Source organism: Panthera onca, chromosome B3, assembly GCF_046562875.1.
Source record: "Panthera onca isolate mPanOnc1 chromosome B3, mPanOnc1 haplotype 2, whole genome shotgun sequence".
Lineage (NCBI taxonomy): Eukaryota > Metazoa > Chordata > Mammalia > Carnivora > Felidae > Panthera > Panthera onca.
Genome location: NC_138344.1, coordinates 135,662,489 through 135,683,069, shown reverse-complemented (window position 1 = coordinate 135,683,069; position 20,581 = coordinate 135,662,489). Strand labels below are relative to the sequence as shown.

The window sequence follows — 20,581 nt, the reverse complement described above, 5'->3', positions numbered from 1 at the left end:
ACCACATACCTTCTCTGACCACAACAACATGAAACTAGAAATCAGTAACAAGAAGAAAAATGGAAAAATCATAAACACATGGAAATTAAACAACACTCTCTTGAACAACCAATGGGTCACAGAAGAAATTAAAGGGGAAATAAAAGTTTCCTGAGACACAAATGGAAACATACCTATGAGATGTGGTAAAAGCAGTTTTAAAAGGGAAGTTCACAGTAATAAATGCCTACATTAAGAAGCAAGAAAAATCACAAATAAAAAACCTAACCCCACTAGAAAAAGAAAAAAAACTGAGCCCCAAGTCAGCAGAAGAAAGGAAATAATTAAGAGTAGAGCAAAAATAAGTGAAATAAAGAACAGAAAAACAATAGAAAAGATTAAACAAACTAAGAGTTGGTTCTTTGAAAAGATAAACAAAACTGGCAAATCCTTAACTAGACTAACCAAGGAAAAAAGAGAGAAGACCCCAATCAACAAAATTTTAAATGAAAACAGAGACATTATAACTGATACCCCAGAAATACAAAGGATCGTGAGAGGCTACTGTGAACAACTGTATGTCAACAAACTGGACAACCTAGAAGAAATGGAAAAATTTTTAGAAACATACAACTTACCAAGACTGGATCAAAAAGAAATAAAAAATCTGAATAGACTATTAGTAAGTAGATTGAATTAGTAATCAAAAATCGCCCAATGAACAAAAGCCCAGAAACAAATGGCTTCACTGATGACTTTTCCCAAACATTTAAAGAAGAAAACACCAATCTTTCTCAAACACTTCCAAAAAAAATCAAAGAGGACAGAACATTCCCAAACTCATTTTATGAGGCCAGTATTATCCTGATACCAAAACCAGAAAAGACACTATTAGAAAAGAAAACTATAGGCCAATATCCCTGAATAATATAGAAGCAAAAATCGTCAGCAATACTAGCAAATACTAGCAAACCAAATTCAGTAGCTAATAAAAGTATCATTTACCATGATCAAGTAGGATTTATCCCTGGGATACAAGGATCACTCAACATATGCAAATCAATTAATGTGATACATCACTTAATAGAATGAAAGAAAAGAATCATATGATCATTTCAATAGACACATAAAAAGCCCTCGACAAAATTTAACATCTATTCATGATAAAAAGTCTTAAACTACATGCCAGAAACATCTCAATATACTAAAGGCCATATGTGACAAGCCCAACAGTTAACAACATACTCAGCAATCAGAGGTTGAAAACCTTTCCCCTAAGATCAGAACCAAGACAGGGTGCCCATTCTCACCACTCCTATTCAACATAGTACTGGAAATCCTAGCTAGAACAATCAGGCAAGAAAAGGAAATAAAAGGTATCAGAGTTGGAAAGGAAGAAGTAAAATTATCCCTATTTGCAGGTGACATGATTTTTATATAGAAAATCCTAAAGACTCAACCAAAAATCTGCTATATCTAACCAATGAATTCAATAAAGTTGCAGGATACAAAAATTAACATATAAAAATAAGTAACATTTCTATACATTAACAATGAACTTTCTGAAAAAGAAATTTAAAAAACTGATCCCATTTACAATAGCATCAAAAACAATAACATTATTAGGAATAAATTTAACCAGAGAGGTGAAATATCTCTAAACAGAAAACTATAAAACAATAATTAAAGAAACCAAAGACACAAATAGAAAGGTATTGCATGTCCATGGATTGGAGGAATAATTATTAAACTATCACTACTACCAAAAGCCATCTATAGATTCAATGCAACCCCTATCAAGATTCCAATGGCATTTTCTACAGAAGTAGAAAAAACACTCCCAAAATATATATGGAACCACAGAAGACCCCAAATAGACAAAGAAAGCCTAAGAAAGGAGAACAAAATAGGAGGCAACACACTCCCTGATTTCAAACTATATTAGAAAGCTACAGTAATCAAAACACTATGGTATTGCATAGACACAGACAAATAAACCAATGAAACTGAATCAAAAGCCAGGAGATAAACTGAAACGTATACAGCCAACTAATATTTGACAAGGGAGTCAAGAATACTTCAATGGACAAAGACAATTTCTTCAATAAAATGGTGCTGGTATAATTTGACATTCATATATAAAAGAATGAAACTGAACCACAATCTTATACTACTCACAAATATTAACTCAAAATGGATTAAGGAGTTAAATGTAAGACCTGAAACCACGAAACTCCTAGAAGGAAACATAGGAATAAAGCTCCTTAACATGGGTCTTGGTAATGATTTTTTGGATATGACACCTAAAGCATAAGCAACAAAATCAAACTACCTCAAACTAAAAAGCTTCTGTACAGCAAAAGAAACAACAAAGTGAAAAGACAACCTCCAGAATGGAAAAAAATATTTGCAACACATATATCTGATAAGGGATTAGAATCTAAAATACATAAAGAATCTATACAATAACCCAATTTAAAAAATGTACAAAGGACTTGAATAGCTGAATAGACATTTTTTAAAAGCAGATATACAAAAGGCCAACAGGCACATGAAAGGATGCTCAACATCACTAGTCACTGGGGAAATGCAAATTCCACAGTGAGGTATCATCTCATGCCTGTTAGAATGGCCATGATCAAACAGACAAGAGATAATAAATGTTAACATGGATGTAGAGAAAAAGGATTCCTTGCACCGTTGGTCAAATTATAAATTGGTACAACCACTAAGGAAAACAATATGGAGTATCCCCCCAAAATTAAAAATAAATCTATCATATGATCCAGCAAGTCTACCTCTGGGAATATATCCCAAGGAAATAACAACACTAACTCAGAAAGATATCTGCATGAATGTAAAAGAGCAGCATTATTTACAATAGCCAAGACATGGAAATAACTTAAGTGCACACCAATAGATGAATGAGTAAAGTTGTGATATACACACACAAAGGAATATTATTTAGCCCATTAAAAATGAGGAAATCCTATCATTTGCAATAACATGGATGGACTTTGAAGGCATTATGTTAAGTGAAATAGGTCAGACGGAGAAAGACAAATACTGTATGATCTCACTTATATGTGGGATCATAGAAAAAGAGAAAAAGAGATCAGAAAAAGAGATCAGTTACCAGAGGTGGGGTGGGGAGGAGGAATTAGAGGAAGGTGGTCAAAAAGTACAAATTTTCAGTTATAAGACACATAAGTAGTAGGGATGTGATGTAAAACATGATAAATACAGTTAACACTGCCAGATGATATGTAGGAAAGTTGTTAAGAGAGTGAATCCTAAGAGTTCCCAATACAAGGAAAATATTTTTCTTTTTTTTCTCTTTTCTTTTCTTTTCTTTATATTATATCTATATGAGATGATGGAGGTTAGCTGAAGCTACTGTAACAATAGCAATATATGTAAATGAAACCATCATGCTGTATGCCTTGAACTCTTACAGTGATGTATGTCAATTATTTCTCAATAAAACTGGGAAAAGGTATTTTTTAAATTTCAACAAAATAGAAAAAAATTCAAAATACAAAAGGCAATTTACCTTCAAAAGAGCAACAATGACAGCTGACTTCTCAATAGAAACAATGAACATGAGAAGATCATGAAATATCTTCAAAGTGTGAAAAGAAAATCACTGTTATAGAATTCTATATACTAAGAAAATAGCTTTAAAAAATAAAGGCAAAATAAAGATGTTTTCAAACAAACACTGAGAAAATTTATCCCCAGTAGAAGGGCACTAAAGGAAATATAAAAACGTATTATTAAGGAAAAATAAGTAAATCCCAGATGGGAGCTTAGAAATATAAAAAGGGGCAGGGGGCGGGGCCAGAAAAAAGAAAATCAAGTGAATATTGGCTGCAAGGACCAATAATAATTACATGTTGTAAAATTATAAAAAATAGAGAATATAGCATGGAAGTTTGGAAGGGCTAAAAAAAAAAGTTAAAATCATCTGTCATTTCACAGGAAACGGTAAAAGTGCTATTTTATACTAGACACTGATATGTCAAGAATGCATGGTATAATCTCTAGGGTAATAATTAAAAGACTACAGAAGATTGAATAATTCAATAAGACAAAGACAGAATACTTAAATATACTCAATCAGTGCAAAAGAGGCAAAAGGGAGAGAAAAAAAGGGAACCCAGAAAAGGCAGGAGAAATAGAAAGCAAACAGAAAAATCGTGAATTTAAAATGAAATATGCCAGTAATTATATTGTATATATATGGACTAGGTGCTCCAAACAAAGGCAAAAATCATGAAAATTGACTTTAAAATATAGAACTCTATGCTGCTCAGAAGACACACATGAAATATAAGAATGTAAAATGGTTGAAAATAAAAGGGTGGAAAGTTACAGTATGCAAACACTCATGAAAGCTGGTACAGCTATATTCATGAAAGCTGGTATAGTTATATTAGTCTAAGACAAAGTAGATTTTAACACAAATAAGCATTGCTAGAGATAAGACATACATTTCATAATGATATAAGTTTCAATTCACTTGAAAATATTGCATTCTTGGGGAGTCTCAGTGGTTCAGTCAATTAAGCATCTGATTTCAGCTCAGGTCATGATCTTACAGTCTGTGAGTTCAAGCCCATGTCAGGCTCTGTGGTGACAGCTCAGAGCCTGGAGCCTGCTTTGGATTCTGTGTCTCCCTCTCTCTCTGCCCCTCCCCACTCACATTCTGTCTCTCTCTGTTTCTCAAGAATAAATACACGTTGGAAAAAATAAATATTGCATTCTAAATTTGTAAGCACCTAATAATGCACATATCGGCAGAACTACAAGGAGGAATACACAAATCCACAGTCATAGTAGGAGATTTTAAAATTCTACCCTTGGTAACCAATAGAAGAAAAGATGCAATAAGGATATAGAAGTTTTAAACTACACAATTAACAAATTTTATTTATTTGACATATATAGAACACAGTAGCAAACAACTACCAAATACAAGAGATGTTTTTTAAGTATACAGAACATTACAAAATAACCATAGGCTCAACCCTAAAGAAAGTGTAAGAAGTGTTAAAGAAATGAAATAATACAAAGTATGTTGTCTGGCCACAGAGGAATCAAACTATAAATCAATACAAAATTTCACAAGGAAAATCCCCATATGTTTAGAAATCAATCATCATCCTTCTATATGACCCATGGGTCAAAGAAGAAACCATGAACTTAAAACTCAGCATAGCAAAGGAGGTTTCAGCCAGTGCAATAAGTCAACAGACATAAAAGACTTAAGGATCGAAAAGGAGACATTAAATTGCTATTATTTAGCAGTAATATAATTGCACACACAGAATTTTTTTAACTGCAAATAAATTATTAGAATTAAAAAGTGATTTTGCAAGGTTTCTGGATACAAAATCAATATACAAGAATTACCTGCATGTCTACATACTAGCAACAAAGAGTTAGAAAGTTTAATTTTTCAAAGATGTATCACTGACAATAACATCAAAAAAATAAATACCTAGGAACACACTACATGAGATATAGGTAAACCACCTACACAGAAAACTATAAAACAGCATTGAAGGAAACTAAAGAAAGTCTAAATAAATGAGATATGCTATGCACATGGATTGGAAGATTTAATACTATAAAGAAGTCAGTTCCCCATATTGATCTATAGATTCCAGGAAATGTCTGTCAAAATCCTAGTAGTTCAGGTGTGTTTGTGTGTGTTTAACTTAACTCTTTAACTTAGCAAATAGCTAGGAATAACTTTGAAGTAGGAAGAAGAAAATAAGGGGAAGGAGAAAGAACAGGAAGAAGAGAAATCAGGGGGAGACAAGGAAGAGAAAAATAATAACAAGGTAGAAAGACTTGCACTGAAAGATATAAAGTTTTATTATTAAACTACATTAATTCAGTGTGGCTTTGGGGAAAAGAAAAATATACTAATTAAACTAAATAAAGACCCCAGAGAACCATCCTTAAATAAACACTTGATTTATGATAAAAATGTACCAAGCAGTAAGAAGAGGTCAATCTTTTCAATAAATGATGTTGAGTCCACTGACTATCCATAGAGGAAAAAATTGACCATTACCTCACACCATACAGAAAAATTAATTTCAGATACATCTAAATGTAAAAGGTAAAATTTTGAAAACAAATCAAGTATTGCCCCAAATGTGGAATATAGACAAAAATAACTCTCATATACTGGTAATAGGAATATAGTTTAGTACAACCCTTTTTGGAAAACTGTTTGCCATCATCCATTAAAATTAGATATATGCTGGGGGGGGGGGGGGAGATGTAAAAATTACATATGTGCACACCCTTTGATCCAGCAATCCCACCATGGGCCTATATCTAACAGAAATGTGTGCATGCACACACCAAAAGATACATAGAAGAATGTTCAGAGCAGTGTTACTTGTAATAGCCAAAAAGTTGGAACAACCCAAATATCCATTAATAGTAAAATCAATACATACACTGTAGTACATTAATTTTGTAGAATATATGTAGCAATAAAAACGAACAAAACACAGTTATGCTCAACCCATAGACAAATCACATGCACATACACACAGACACACACACACACAAATAATGCATGATTCCATTTATATACAATTCAGGAATAGGCAAAACTAATCTTGGATGTTGGAGGTCAACTTAGTGGTTACCTTTGGGGTAGAAGGAGGAGGTAATCATGGTGGTAAACATGGTGGAAGATGTTCCCCATACACCTAAAATCTGTGTTTTTCCATATGAGTATAAAGTACAAATATAAAAGGTTTAAAATACTTTTTTAAATTTGTGGAGATAAAATAACAAAAAGATAAATAAGAAGTCAATAATGGAGAAATTATGACATAAAAGTACTGGTAGACTTTCTTCTACTCGTATACAACTCAAGAATCCAACTGTACTAAGGTAAGGTTAGATATCTGGTAGCCTAGCCCAAAGTCTAACCTTGTAGTACTTATTCTCAGTTCATTTTTATCACTTCTGCAACAAACTGTCTTGGAAATGTAGATCTTGTGCTACATCTTTTGTTCCATAGTTCAGATGGAAACCACACAACAACCAGTGCTGACCTAAATTATTTACCAGTTGAGACACCGTCACACACATACAAAAACAAAAGACTCAATAATTTCTTTCTCCCCCACAGAAGCAGAGTGTTATAGGACAACAGAATGGCTATTTCCATTGCCAAGAAACTTCTTGTAATTCTTGCATCTTTAAGACTCATATTCGATGAACAAACTAATTGAAGGAGTTTTTGTTGTTGATAAATAGTAATAAGCCCAAAAGAGGCAAACATTGCATCTTGCCAAATCCTCACTATTTGATTTTTACATCAGATGTAATTATTCCTATGTCACTATGCTTAAAAAACAACAAATAATTTATATACACATATATAAAGTTAAAATAATGGCTAATTACTAACAATTATTAAATCTAGGTGGCTATAGATATGTTCATAGTGTTAGTCTTTGAACTTTTCTGATCTTAAAAATGTCGTAATGAAAGCTTGGGAGGGAAACCTTGTATAATTATATACAATATGAGCTCTATTTCATTTTAAAATACATATCAAAAAACTAGAGAGAAATACACCAAAATGTTAACACTGGTCATCTCTGGGTAGTAGTATTCTTTTTTCTTTCTTATATAGTTCTATAATTTTTCTAAGAGCAATGTTTCCTTTTAAAAAATTAATATTACTTTTTAAAAAAGAAATAAATCACTCAGAAAGCATACAAAAGCTTCTGGTCCCTAAGAAAGTATTTCATATTTGAGTTTCCAAGCCCATGAAATTCTGTATCCATATAACTTTTATTATTAAGAATAATGTATATATAGAGTCAGAGTAACAACTAAATACTGATGATACCCTTCAGTGCATCTTTCATTGTGACAGATGTTGTAGAAAATTTCTTTTTTTTATTTAAAAAAGTTTTTTTAATGTTTATTTATTATTGAGAGACAGAGAGAGACAGAGCATGAGCAGGGGGAGAGGGAGACACAGAATCAGAAGCAGGCTCCAGGCTCTGAGCTGTCAGCACACATGCGGGGCTCGAACTCACAAACCACGAGATCATGACCTGAGCTGAAGTAGGACACTCAACCGACTGAACCACCCAGGCGCCCCTGTTATAGAAAATTTCTAATGCTCCTGCTAAAGTTTAATTAAAGAACTGAATTCAAAGAAGCGATGTCACACTGTTAGAACAGAAAAATGTGGGTTTTCAATGAACATAATGTAAGTCCAGATTCAAGCTGTGTGAATTTAGGGATTCTCTGTGTGAATTTAGGGATGTTACTCAAACTCTGTGTCCCATTTGTCACCTATAATGTTTAAATAAGAAAACCTACATCCCAAGATTTTTGTGAGGATTAATTGAGAAAATGTCTGTAAAACCCAATATAATGCTGGTCCATAACTGTGTTCAGTCAGGATAAGGTGAAAGTATTAAGTGAGACAGAAGCAGCTAGAACAATGTCTGACAAACAGCCATTGCTAGATCAATAGTAATACATGGAGCAGAATGATTCATTTTTTTCCCATGATCTCTTGTTTCCTGCATAGAATGCCATGGTCAGCTAGGATGGGGGTTCCAAGAGAGTCACTACCCCAGGGCCTTGGACAGTGCCTGGCAGGTAGCAGGCACACAATGACACACTTGAAAGAATGAAGGTGGACGGAAGTACAGTCACAGCAATGGACTGAAGAATGGATGCCGGTAGACACAGGCATCTTGTTCAGATCGGCCAAGAAAAGATGAAAGAGTAGCTCTGATCTCAGTAGACACAGACTGAGCTATTCTGGGGAGACATGGTTGACTGGCTCTTCCTAGCAGGTAGGGTCACAGGGGTAAACGGAAGCTGCTGTCAGCCTGCCAGGCTTCTGGGATGCTCTGAACAGGCGAATCTCATCATGCGGCTTCTCCGTTTAAAACCTGTCAGTGGTTTCCTTTTGCTGTTAGGATAAAATCCCAACTCCTTCACAGGCCCTGCCAGCCTTTCTGCTTATCTCTAGCTGCTCTCCTCCTGTCACTCCATTGTCTGGCTGCACATAACCCTTTCTGGTTCCTAAATAGGATCATGCTATCTCTGGCCTCTAAGTCTGAACCCATGTGTTCCTCCTGCCTCAAATTTGCATTTTATCCACTCATGATCCCTTCTCCCTTTGACATCTAGAGTGTGCATATCTTTCAGGTGTCAGCTTACATGCGAGTGACACATGACACATGACAATTTAACCCTCCCCAAACTTGCCCACCCTCAGGGTGAGGTCAGAGGCCCCTGCTGCATATTCCCATAGCTCTTTGTATTTGTTCTGCCTTTGCCCCTATTACACTGTAAAGCAGTTTCCTGGTCTTCCCCGGAAAACTGAAATGTCCACACACAGTGATTTTAGTCTGTTTTCATCACTTTACCACTCGGTGCCTAGAATAATACCTGTCGACACCCTATAAACATTTGTTGAAGAAGTGAATCAGTTTCCATATCCAGACTGCATTAAGCTCCATGGGGTCTGGTTCTGAATCGGTTCTTACGGCATCAGCAAACAGTGCCTGGCACATAATAGTTACTCTTCAAATATTTATCAAATAAATTTCATTTGATACTGGTTCCCCATTCATACATCACGTCATGCTTATTGCAGGGATATATTGAGAAGTTGAATATTCCAGCCATTTCATGTATTTTATTAGTGCTTCCAAATTTTTTCCTTTTTTTATATTCAAATTATCCACTTAACAATATTCAAATATTCTCTACTATCCATGATTTAAAATACCAATGATACCAATTTCCATTTTTTAAAAAGGTACTATTTACCTTCATTGTTTTAATTAATATTATTACTACCACTAAAGCCAATATTATTTTTTCTGAATTCAGAATAAGCCCACCAGAGACCATCAAAGCCCAAAAAACAGGTGTTAACATCTCTTAACACTTGGCTTTCATCAGGAACATAAATCAGACACCTGAATTAAGTTAAATCCCCTTTGAATCACCTCAAATCATCATGGGAAAGACAAGTAATACCAAGAAAGAAGGAGATTCTCAGAGGATCAGTGTACAATCTCACAATAACTTGAATAAAAGCTATCTTTGCCAAAATATCCACTTCTCCTATTTTCATGAAAATATGTAGACAACTAGGTGGGGGGACAGAGCAGGCAAGGACATCAGAAACTCCATTAAGCATAGGTTCCTTCTTTGATTTTATAATATACAAACATAAACAATAGGACTCAAGGTGTTTTTTTGTTTGTTTGTTTGGTAAATACACATCTTTACATTTAAATTCAACGTTTACTTCTTGGTTATTACACAAATATTCACCAATTGTTGACTCTTCCTGTCCAACTAGGCTCTCACGGTCTCTTAATTTTTATTTAGTGTATGAACTGGTAATGTCAAATGTGCAAGTCTTCTCCAAGCAGAATTAGCCAGCTGAGGTTTTGCTAAATGGTGGGCAAACCAGCGGCAATACTCACTGCTCACACCTTTGATTCAGCTTAGCGATAGTTAACACCCACGCCAGGTGTACAGCGAATGAGACTAAGACTTAGGCTATTTGCTGCAATGTCATAAATGCTCTTGAAATTGACTTTCATTAATTGATTTTATAACACCTAGTTTCAGAAAGGGTTTATGACAATGTCTCAAGGCACATAAATATAATCCAGCAAGACTAAAACAAATAATAAGTAGGTGAGGCAAATGTGGCCGAAGAGAATTAAAATGGGGCATCCCAGGGCTTATTCTCATCTTACCTGTGTACTGCAAGCCCCTGTATTCACTTATTGCCCCAGGAGGTTTTAAATTGGGCCAGTAATGGAACAACATCTGTACAGCCGGAGGTTTCACTTGTGAAGGCCCATAGGCAATCACGTATAAAAGATCCTAAAGGAAACAGGAAGCATATTTTGACTTAGCATCATCAAATAAAAATACAAACAGCTCACTTAGTATTACCAAAGCAGTTAAAATTCCAATAGAAGGGTTGGGTGGTTAATTTCCCTGACATCTCATTACCTACGTCTGTTTCTCAGATGAGATCATCTGAGATTAAAACATTATTTTTTATTATTCATTTATTGGTTCTGTAAATAAGCCCTCCCTAATTCGCCCTCCAGGTAATGGGCAAAACTACACTGTCTTTTAACAAATTCTTCTCTATCCAGGATAACGTTAAAGAAAGATTTTAGAATAGCATAAACCAGTTTGCCAAACACTGCATTTTAAAAATAGTTTTCTAAAACATATTTCATAACATTCACATCTCCTATTTGAAAGAAGACAGATTCTTGAGCACCATTTCGAATTAAATAAAATTGTCATGTAATATAGTATTTGCTAAATTATAAGAATAAGAGATACTCAATTACTTTTTCTGTCAGGCTACTGTGTTAGTCAAGTAACATTTCTGCTTTAAATAGTAAGTTAACCAGGGAGGAAAGAACTCCAAGTTCTGCCACACCAAAATAATAAGACACCAATAAATTTGACCTTTGTTTTGCAAACAATTTTTACTATATTATATAAATTAAGTTTGTGGCAATGAGTTAAATTTGGCCCAAAACTTACTTTCCAGACTTCTTGCTTATATTTCATGAGGCATTCCAATAATTGACAATGATACACTGTGAGGAAGAAAATATAATTTGAGCATGAATTGTAAATACTAGATAAAATATCCTTTGAGATATAATAAAATATATTAGTATGACTTTACACTCTAATCATTAAATTAGAAGTTACTTATTTCCAAAAGAATAAAATTGGATTACTATCTTACAGATACATAAGAATAAACTCAAAATGGTGGAGCCTGGGTGACTCAGTTGGTTGAGCACCCAACTTTTGATTTCAGCTCAGGTCATGATCTCATGGTTCCTGGGATCGAGCCCCCCATCAGGAGCCTGCTTAGGATTCTCTCTCCCTCTTTCTCTGCCCCTCCCCAACTCATGTGTGTGTGTGTGTGTGTGTGTGTGTGTGTGTGTGTGCACGAGTGCACATGTGCACGCATGTGTGCCCGCTCTCTCTCTCTCAAAATATACAAATAAGTATTTTTTTAAAAAAGAATAAACTCAAAATGGGGGCACCTGGGTGGCTCAGTTGGTTAAGCGCCAGACTCCGGCTCAGGTCATGACCTCACGGTTCGTGGGTTCGAGCCCTGCATCGGGCTCTGTGCTGACAGCTAGAGCCTGGAGCCTGCTTCAGATTCTGTGTCTCTCTCTCTCTCTCTGCCCCTTCTTGGCTCACACTGTCTCTCTCTCTCTCAAAAATAAATAAACATTAAAAATTTTTTAAAATTAAATAAGAATAAACTCAAAATGGATTAAAGACATAAATGTGAGACCTAAAACCATAAAACTCCTAAAAGAAAACATAGGCAGTAAACTCTTGGACGTCAGCCTTATTAGCAACATATTTATGGATCTGTCTCCTTAGGCAAGGACAACAAAAGCAAAAATTAACAAATGGGCCTACACCAAAATAAAAAGCTTTTGCACATTAAAGGAAACCATCAACAAAACAAAAAGGCGACCTACTAAATGGGAGAAGATATTTGCAAGTAATATGTCTGATAAGGGGCTAATACTCAAAACATAAAAAGAATTCACACAATTCAACACCAAAAAAACAAATAATTTTATTAAAATATGGGCAGAGGACCTGAACAGACACACAGATAGCCAACAGACACATGGAAAGATGCTCAACATCACTCATTATCAGAGAAATGCAAATCAAAACCCCAAAGAGCTAACCCTCACACCGGTTAGAATTGCTAGCATCACAAAGACAAGTAATAACAAGTATTGGCAAGGACAGGGAGGAAAGGGAACCTTTGTGCACCATTAATGGGAATGTAAATTGGTACAACTCTTGTGGAAAACAATATGGATGTTCTCAAAAAATTAAAAATAGAAAAACACCACTGGAGGGGTTGTGGGAGGGGGGATGGGCTAAATGGGTAAGGGGCGCTAAGGAATCTACTCCTAAAATCCTTGTTGCACTATATGCTAAATAATTTGGATGTAAATTTTAAAAAATAAAAAATAAAATAAAATAAAACAGAAAAATACCTATGATTCAGTAATTCCACTACTGGGTATTTACCCAAAGAAAACAAATACACTAATTTGAAAAGATACATGTAACCCTATGTTTATTGCAACAGTATTTACAAAAGCCAAGATAGGGCAGCAACCTAAATGTCCATCAATAGCTGAATGGATAAAGATGTGGATATAATATATACAATGGAATATTATTACTCAGCCATAAAAAAGAATGTAATCTTGTCATTTGTGAAAACATGGACAGAACCAGAGAATATTACACTAAGTGAAATAAGTCAGACAAGGAAAGACAAATACCATATGATTTCACTTATATGTGGAACCTAAAAATCAAAACAAACAAACAGAAACAGACTCATAAATACAGAGAACAAACTGATGGGTGCCAGAGGGAAGAAGAGTGAAGGATGGGCAAAATAGGTGAAGGGGATTAAGAGGCAGAATCTTCCAGTTATAAAATAAATAAGTCATAGAGATGAAAAGTACAGCAGAGGGAATACAGTCAACAATATTGTAATAATATTGTATGGTGACAGATGGTTACCACATTTATCACAGTGAACACTGAGTAATGTACAGAATTGTTGAATAACTATGTTGTACACCTGAAACTAATATAATTGTATGTCAGCTATACCTCCATAATAAATTTTTTAATAATAACAAAAAATTTTAATAAAATAAAAAATTACTTATGTCCTTATAGTATTCATACATTTCAAAAATCATGTAAGCCCTTGACTTTATCAAGCTTTTGACTGAGATCCTTCCTCTTATTAACAAAAGAAATATTAAGGAAAATCCCTAGCAACAATAATCATATAATATAAACATATCAATGAGATCAAGAACTACATAGGATAAAAAACTGCCCAATAGGATTGTAATAAAGCCTCATATTTATTGAGGGTTCATTATGTGCTGGGTATTGTTTTAGAAGTCTTATACATATTATCTCATAACCACCATGTTGCAATTAGGAAACAGGCTTAGTTTCCTATCTTGCCCAAGGTTAAACAAATAGCAAGTAACAGAATGATAGATTAGAATGGGAGTCTTTTATCATTCAGTCACCAATTTCACCTTGTTGAGGAATTCTTAGAAGCTATGCAACAGCAAGCTTCTTTGATTTGCTTATGTTTACTTGCCTATGTTTACTTGTCACCTAGTTAGACACCTGTTTTGCATATTCCTGAAGCTGTCGTCCAACCCTATCACAGCACTGAACCAGGTTCCACTTTGGTCACCAGTGACCTCTGTGTCATTGAATTCAATGGACATACTTCAATCTGCCTCTTATTTGACCTTCAGAAGCACTCAGTAGTGCTGACGGCTGTCTCCTTTTCAAAATACTCTCTTCCCAGGGCACCTGGGAAGGTTGAGCCCAATCCATTGAGTATACGACTTCATCTCAGGTCATGATCTCACGATTAGTGCGTTCGAGCCCTGCATCAGGCTCTCTGCTGTCAGGGTGGAGCCCGCTTGAGATCCTCTGTCCCCCTCTCTCTCTGCCCCTCCCCTGTTCATGCTCTCTCTCAAAAATAAACATTTAAAAAAAATTAAAAAATAAAAACCTCTCTTCCCTTGATTTCATGACTAACCCTCTTTTATTACCTGTAGCTGACACTACTGTTGCTACTCGAACACTATCAACAACCCTTTCTTCCTCGTGTATCTCCCAATGCACAGACTACAAAGCAAGACACATTCCCAGAGCCCCTGGCAGCTAGAGATGGCCATGTGACTCAGCCCTGGCAAGTTAGACCTAAGAAAGAATCCACTGGGGGCTTCTGAAATATTTTTCCTCTGTGATGAAAGAGGGACAACAGGAGACCTTTCTCTAATTACCCTGACTGATCCTGTTACCTGTTTGTGGATGTGATTATTCAAGAATATAACAAGTCCCACTGTGACAGCCATCTTGCAAATATGAGAAGTCCAAGAGAAACACAAAGACGCCATCTCAGTCCCCTGATACTGTGGCGCTGTCTGTAAGACTTCCTACTAAGTAAACAAAGTAAACAACAAACGTTCTTGTAGTTCAAAACACATCCTAACAGATACAGCCTCTCTGCCTCCTTGACAAGTTCATCCTCTTCTACTAGATCTTTATCTATTGGAGTCCTTGAAAGCCCAATCATAAGCCCACTCCACTTTTCATTCTATGCTCTCCTCTCCCCTAAGCAATCTCACACTCATATACAACTTCAGTTACCATCTATATGCAATTCAATAAAGGTCATTGAACATTTATGTGTAGGTTCAAGGTTCATTACCTCTAGCCCAGAGCTCTGTACGGAGTTCCAGACTCATAATTCAACTTCCTAATTACCACTGCCTCTTTTTGGAATATTTATTGATTTGTCAATATATTAGGACCTATAAAAGAGTTCTGCTCAAAGTATCTTAAAAATTCACATTTTAGGGGCGTCTGGGTGGCTCAGTCGGTTGAACGTCCGACTTCACCTAGGGTCATGATCTCACAGTCTGTGAGTTCAAGCCCCGCGTCGGGCTCTGTGCTGACGGCTCAGAGCCCGGGGCCTGTTTCAGATTCTGTGTCTCCCTCTCTCCCTGCCCCTCCCCCATTCATGCTCTGTCTCTCTCTGTCTCAAAAATAAATAAATGTTAAAAAAATTTTTTTAAAAATTCACATTTTAAATGGTAATTTATATATCCTTATATATATCCTTATACATTAAAACAATTGAAAATTTTGATCTTAATTTTATAATAATATATTCAATTTTTTATGTTAATTATGTGATTACTAACTTTTTTTAAAAACTTGTTTTATTTTTTATTTTTTAAAATTTACATCCAAATTAGTTAGCATCTAGTGCAACAGTGATTTCAGGAGTAGATTCCTTAGTGCCCCTTACCCACTTAGCCCATCCCCCCTCCCACAACCCCTCCAGCAACCCTCAGTTTGTTCTCCATCTTTATGAGTCTCTTCTGTTTTGTCCCCCTCCCTGTTTTTATATTATTTTTGTTTCCCTTCCCTTATGTTCATCTGTTTTGTCTCTTAAAGTCCTCATATGAGTGAAGTCATATGATTTTTGTCTTTCTCTGACTAATTTCACTTAGCATAATAGCCTCCAGTTCCATCCACGTAGTTGCAAATGGCAAGATTTCCTTTTTTTTGATTGCCAAGTAATACTCCATTGTATGGATATACCACATCTTCTTTATCCATTCATCCATCGATGGACATTTGGGCTCTTTCCATACTTTGATTATTGTTGATAGTACTGCTATAAACTTGGGGGTGCCTGTGTCCCTTCGAAACAGCACACCTGTATCCTGTGGATAAATGCCTAGTAGTGCAATCGCTGGGTCGTGGGGTAGTTCTGTTTTTAGTTTTTTGAGGAACCTCCATACTGTTTTCCAGAGTGGTTGCACCAGTTTGCATTCCCATGCCTCTTTTTTTTTTTTTTTTTGAGGAAGCTGATTTATTTGCAGTGTTGTGTTTTGGTCATATGGAATTATTACTGAGATTATGCATGAGGTTTTTTTCCAGTTTTATTGAGATATAATTGACATTTAACATTGTATTAGTCCAAGATATACCATCTCCTCTTCAACATCTCAAAGACATCTTGAACACAACATGTCCAAAACAGATCTCATGAGCTTCCCTCAGAAGCTTGGTTTTCATCTTCTAGTGTCTCCTTTCTCAATGAATAGAACCACCATGCATTCAGTTATGCAAGCCAAAAATTCACTATATCTAATATGTCACCAACTCCTATCAATTTTACTTTTTAAATACTACTTTTCTTGGTCTCAACTGCCCCTGACTTTTACATGCCAAGACAAACGCAATGGCTCCTCAAGAGTCAATCTACATCCACTCTGGTTCCTTTTTCTTTTATTTATTTATTTATTTATTTATTTATTTATTTATTATTGAGAGAGAGAGAGAGAGAGCACAACCTGGGGAGGGGCAGAGAGAGAGAGAGAGAGAGAGAGAGACACAGAATCCGAAGCAGGCTCCAGGGTCTGAGCTGTCAGTGCAGAGCTTGACACAGGGCTCAAACCCACAGAACATGAGAGCATGACCTGAACTGAGGTCAGACACTTAACTGACTGAGCCACCCTGATTCAGTTTAAAATCTACTCTCAACTGCAGTCAGGGTGACACAAGTACAACTACCCAAAGTCCTCCAGAGCCTTCATATTAGACTCAGGATAAACACAGGACTCCCAAGCAGAGCCCACATATGCTGCATGTTCTGGCCCATAGATGTCCACGATATTACCTTCCATAAGGCAGCCCTTACACTGAGCTCCAGCTGTACCAATCTCTCAGCCCACCTGCTTACCAGGCTCTCTTCTGACACATGAGACTCTTCTATTTGAACCCCTTACCCCTTGTAGGCCTTGTGAATCCTACGCATCCTTCAGTCCTCAGACCAAAGGTTACTTCCCCAGAGAAGCCCTCTCTGACATCTTCATGAAAAGAAAAACCCCAGAGCGCCTGGGTGGGTGGCTCAGTCGGTTAAGCATCTGACTTCGGCTCAGGTCATGATCTCATGGTTCCTGGGTTCGAGCCCCACATTGGGCTCTGTGCTGACAGCTCAGAGCCTGGAGCCTGTTTAGGATTCTGTGTCTCCCTCTCTCTCTACCCCTGCCCCACTCGTGCTCTGTCTCTCTCTCCCTATCTTTCTCAAGAATAAATATTTTAAAAAAAGAAAAATCCCCTCTTATAGAGTCTCATAGTACAAAGTGCATCTTTCAAAGTGCTTATCACAGCTGAAACTTTATATTTGCTTTTAAAATTACTTAATTAATGTCTTCTCCCACCACTACCATATAAGCTCCATGAGGCAGGGGCAGAGGTCAGTTCTGTTTTGCTAACCATGGTGTCTCCAGTGTCTGGCACGGACTAGATATTCAGTGACTATTTACTGAAAATATAAATAGCCCTCTAGAATTGGAATGTTGTCATTAAGGCATCAATGAGTTCACAAGTACAGATGTTCCAGACCACTTTCTCTTTCTCCATATGGCTGTCACTTGAACCCAGTTCACAGTAGTCCACTGACTGTCCCATGAACACACCTGGAGAGTCCCTGTGTTTAAACTGCTTGCCCTCCCAGATTGTCCCACTTACCCTCTCAATCAAAACTTTATCCATATTTTAAGACCCACACTTTGCTCAAGTGGCCCAAAGCCTTTCCTGATCATTCCAATCCATAGAGTTCACTCCCTCTGATGAATTAATACTGTCTATAGTACACATTTTGTACTTTCTACATTCTACTTTACATTGTAAATTAATGATTTATGTGAATATGCCTAATATTTCCAATTAGACCTAAGGTCTACAGCAAGCACCATACCTTGTATTTCTGGGTGGTTTTCACAATGTCTAGCTCAGAGCAGTGAACAAAGGAATCAATCAGTTGAGCAGGTCTATGCTTCATCCTTGATATACAATGGGCTACAAGGACCAAGCTGCCACTTGCTGTCTTCCCCAATAAAAATTCAAATGACAAAATGACGCCCTACCACTTGGTCCCTGAGAGCCCCCTGGTGGATATCGCCTCACTCTTAACAGTTTCCCACAACATAAGACTAGTTTTGAGTCCCAAGTGTAATTTTTAGCATGGAAAAGCTGGCTATAAACATTCCCCATGAACAGATCAAGATACAGATTTGGGAATAACAGAAGTAACGCAGCCTGATCATAGTGGTTTTCCAGTGAAACGCTCAATTCCGAGAAGAAAATGGCAGATTGCAGCAACTTGCATAGCTCTTTATTGAGCATTTACAAGGTGTCTGTCACTATGCTACGTAAGCATTTTACATATACTTAACTCATTAAATGCTCACAACATTTTAAGGCATTGCAGAAATTACTATTCCTGTTTTAGAAATGAGGAAACTTGATCTTAGGGAGGTTAAAAAAACTTGCTCAAGGTTAACACTAACTGGCAATTTGCTGGTGAGCTCAGATATGACCCGCAAACCTCTAACCTCATAATTTTAGGGCCCCTACTCTACTGTCTCCCAACTTAGAAATTAGGATCAAAGGCTCAGGATGAGATTTCAACTTACACCCTCCAAATGAAGGGTGTTTTCAAAAAATAATATATAATAAATATAAATGACATTTTGAGGGCCCTCCAAGCCAGAGTGAGATAGGAGACAGAACTTCCAAAAAACTATACGTTTTAATTACTCATATAATAATCACAAGCCATTTCATATTTAAAGGGTAATACTCCAAATGAAGAAGCATTAAGGTTTCAAAATAAAACACTTTTGGGGCACCTGGGTGGCTCAGTTTGTTAAGCATCTGACTTCAGCTCAGGTCATAAGCTCACAGTTTGTGAGCTCTAGCCCAATGTCGGGCTCTGTGCTGACAGCTCAGAGCCTGGAGCCTGCTTCAGATTCAGTGTCTCCCTCTCTCTGCCCCGCCTCACTTCTCTTCTCTCTCTCTCTCTCTCTCTCTCTCTCTCTCTTTCTCTCTCAAAAGTAAATAAACATTTAAAAAAAAAAACACTTTTAGGGGCACCTGGATGGCTCAGTCAGTTGAGCCTCCGACTTCGGCTCAGGTCATGATCTCACAGTTTGTGAGTTCGAGCCCCGTGTCAGGCTCTGTGCTGACAGCTCAGAGTCTGGAGCCTGCTTTGAATTCTGTGTCTCCCTCTCTCTGCCCCTCCCTTGCTCATGCTCTGTCTCTCTTTTTCTCAAAAATAAACAAACATTAAAAAAATTGTTTAAACGCTTTTTAAAATAAACAACAATAAAATAAAAAATAAAATAAAACACTTTTTCCCCATCCTGCGTCAATAATGTAATTATTATTTATTATGTAATTAAGCAGAAGATTGAAAACAGTGCCACCAAATTTGTTCACTTTCTATATAAACAATACATGAAAATTAAAATTGAGTTCATATCATAGCATGTGATGCCAACAGTCAGCCCCTTTTTCAGGTCAGTTTCCCAAAGTTCATATGCAATTATACTCATGAATGAAAAGCAAATTATACAGATGAATGGAAATGACACCAGTCCAACATGAGTCATAAGAGAAGAAATACAAGTCAAAACAACAAGATATTCTTCTTCATCTGTCTGACAGAATACAAACTTTGATAATACTCAACGACAGGTTACTGTACTCTCCTATGTAGTTAGTGAGACTACTGAAATTGTTTCAAGTCCCTTAACTTATTAATCCCTCTTTTATGAATTTGTTCTAAAGAAATAATTGGAAATGTAGTAAAAAATTCATGTTCAAGGATACTCGTGTGGCACTGGAGTAGCAAATTCACAAAGTATTAACAGTAATTATCTTCAGTCATTAGAATTGCAGATGATTTTTTACATTTCTAATTTAACTTATTCCTATATACTTACATTCAATTTCTAGTCAGTGTTCTAAAATTGCCCCAAACATTCAAAAAATATGACCAGCCAGCAAGATTACTGCTAATAGCAACAGGCAAGGTGAATTTATTTCAACCCGAAAATCTGTCTTG

At 36.2% G+C, this 20,581-nt stretch overlaps 1 protein-coding gene across 10 annotated transcripts in view; it reads right to left on the bottom strand.

The window, feature by feature from the left end:
- The window catches only part of UNC79 (unc-79 subunit of NALCN channel complex), a 262,094-nt gene that overhangs the window by 178,948 nt on the left and 62,565 nt on the right, over positions 1 to 20,581 (bottom strand). For all 10 annotated transcript variants that reach the window (XM_060620631.2, XM_060620624.1, XM_060620626.1 and 7 more), the window contains exons 6-7: positions 11,587 to 11,642; positions 10,773 to 10,902 (exon numbers count right to left, since the gene is read on the bottom strand). In XM_060620631.2, the coding sequence (XP_060476614.1) occupies positions 10,773 to 10,902; positions 11,587 to 11,642 (186 nt within the window). The remainder of the gene's footprint in view (positions 1 to 10,772; positions 10,903 to 11,586; positions 11,643 to 20,581) is intronic.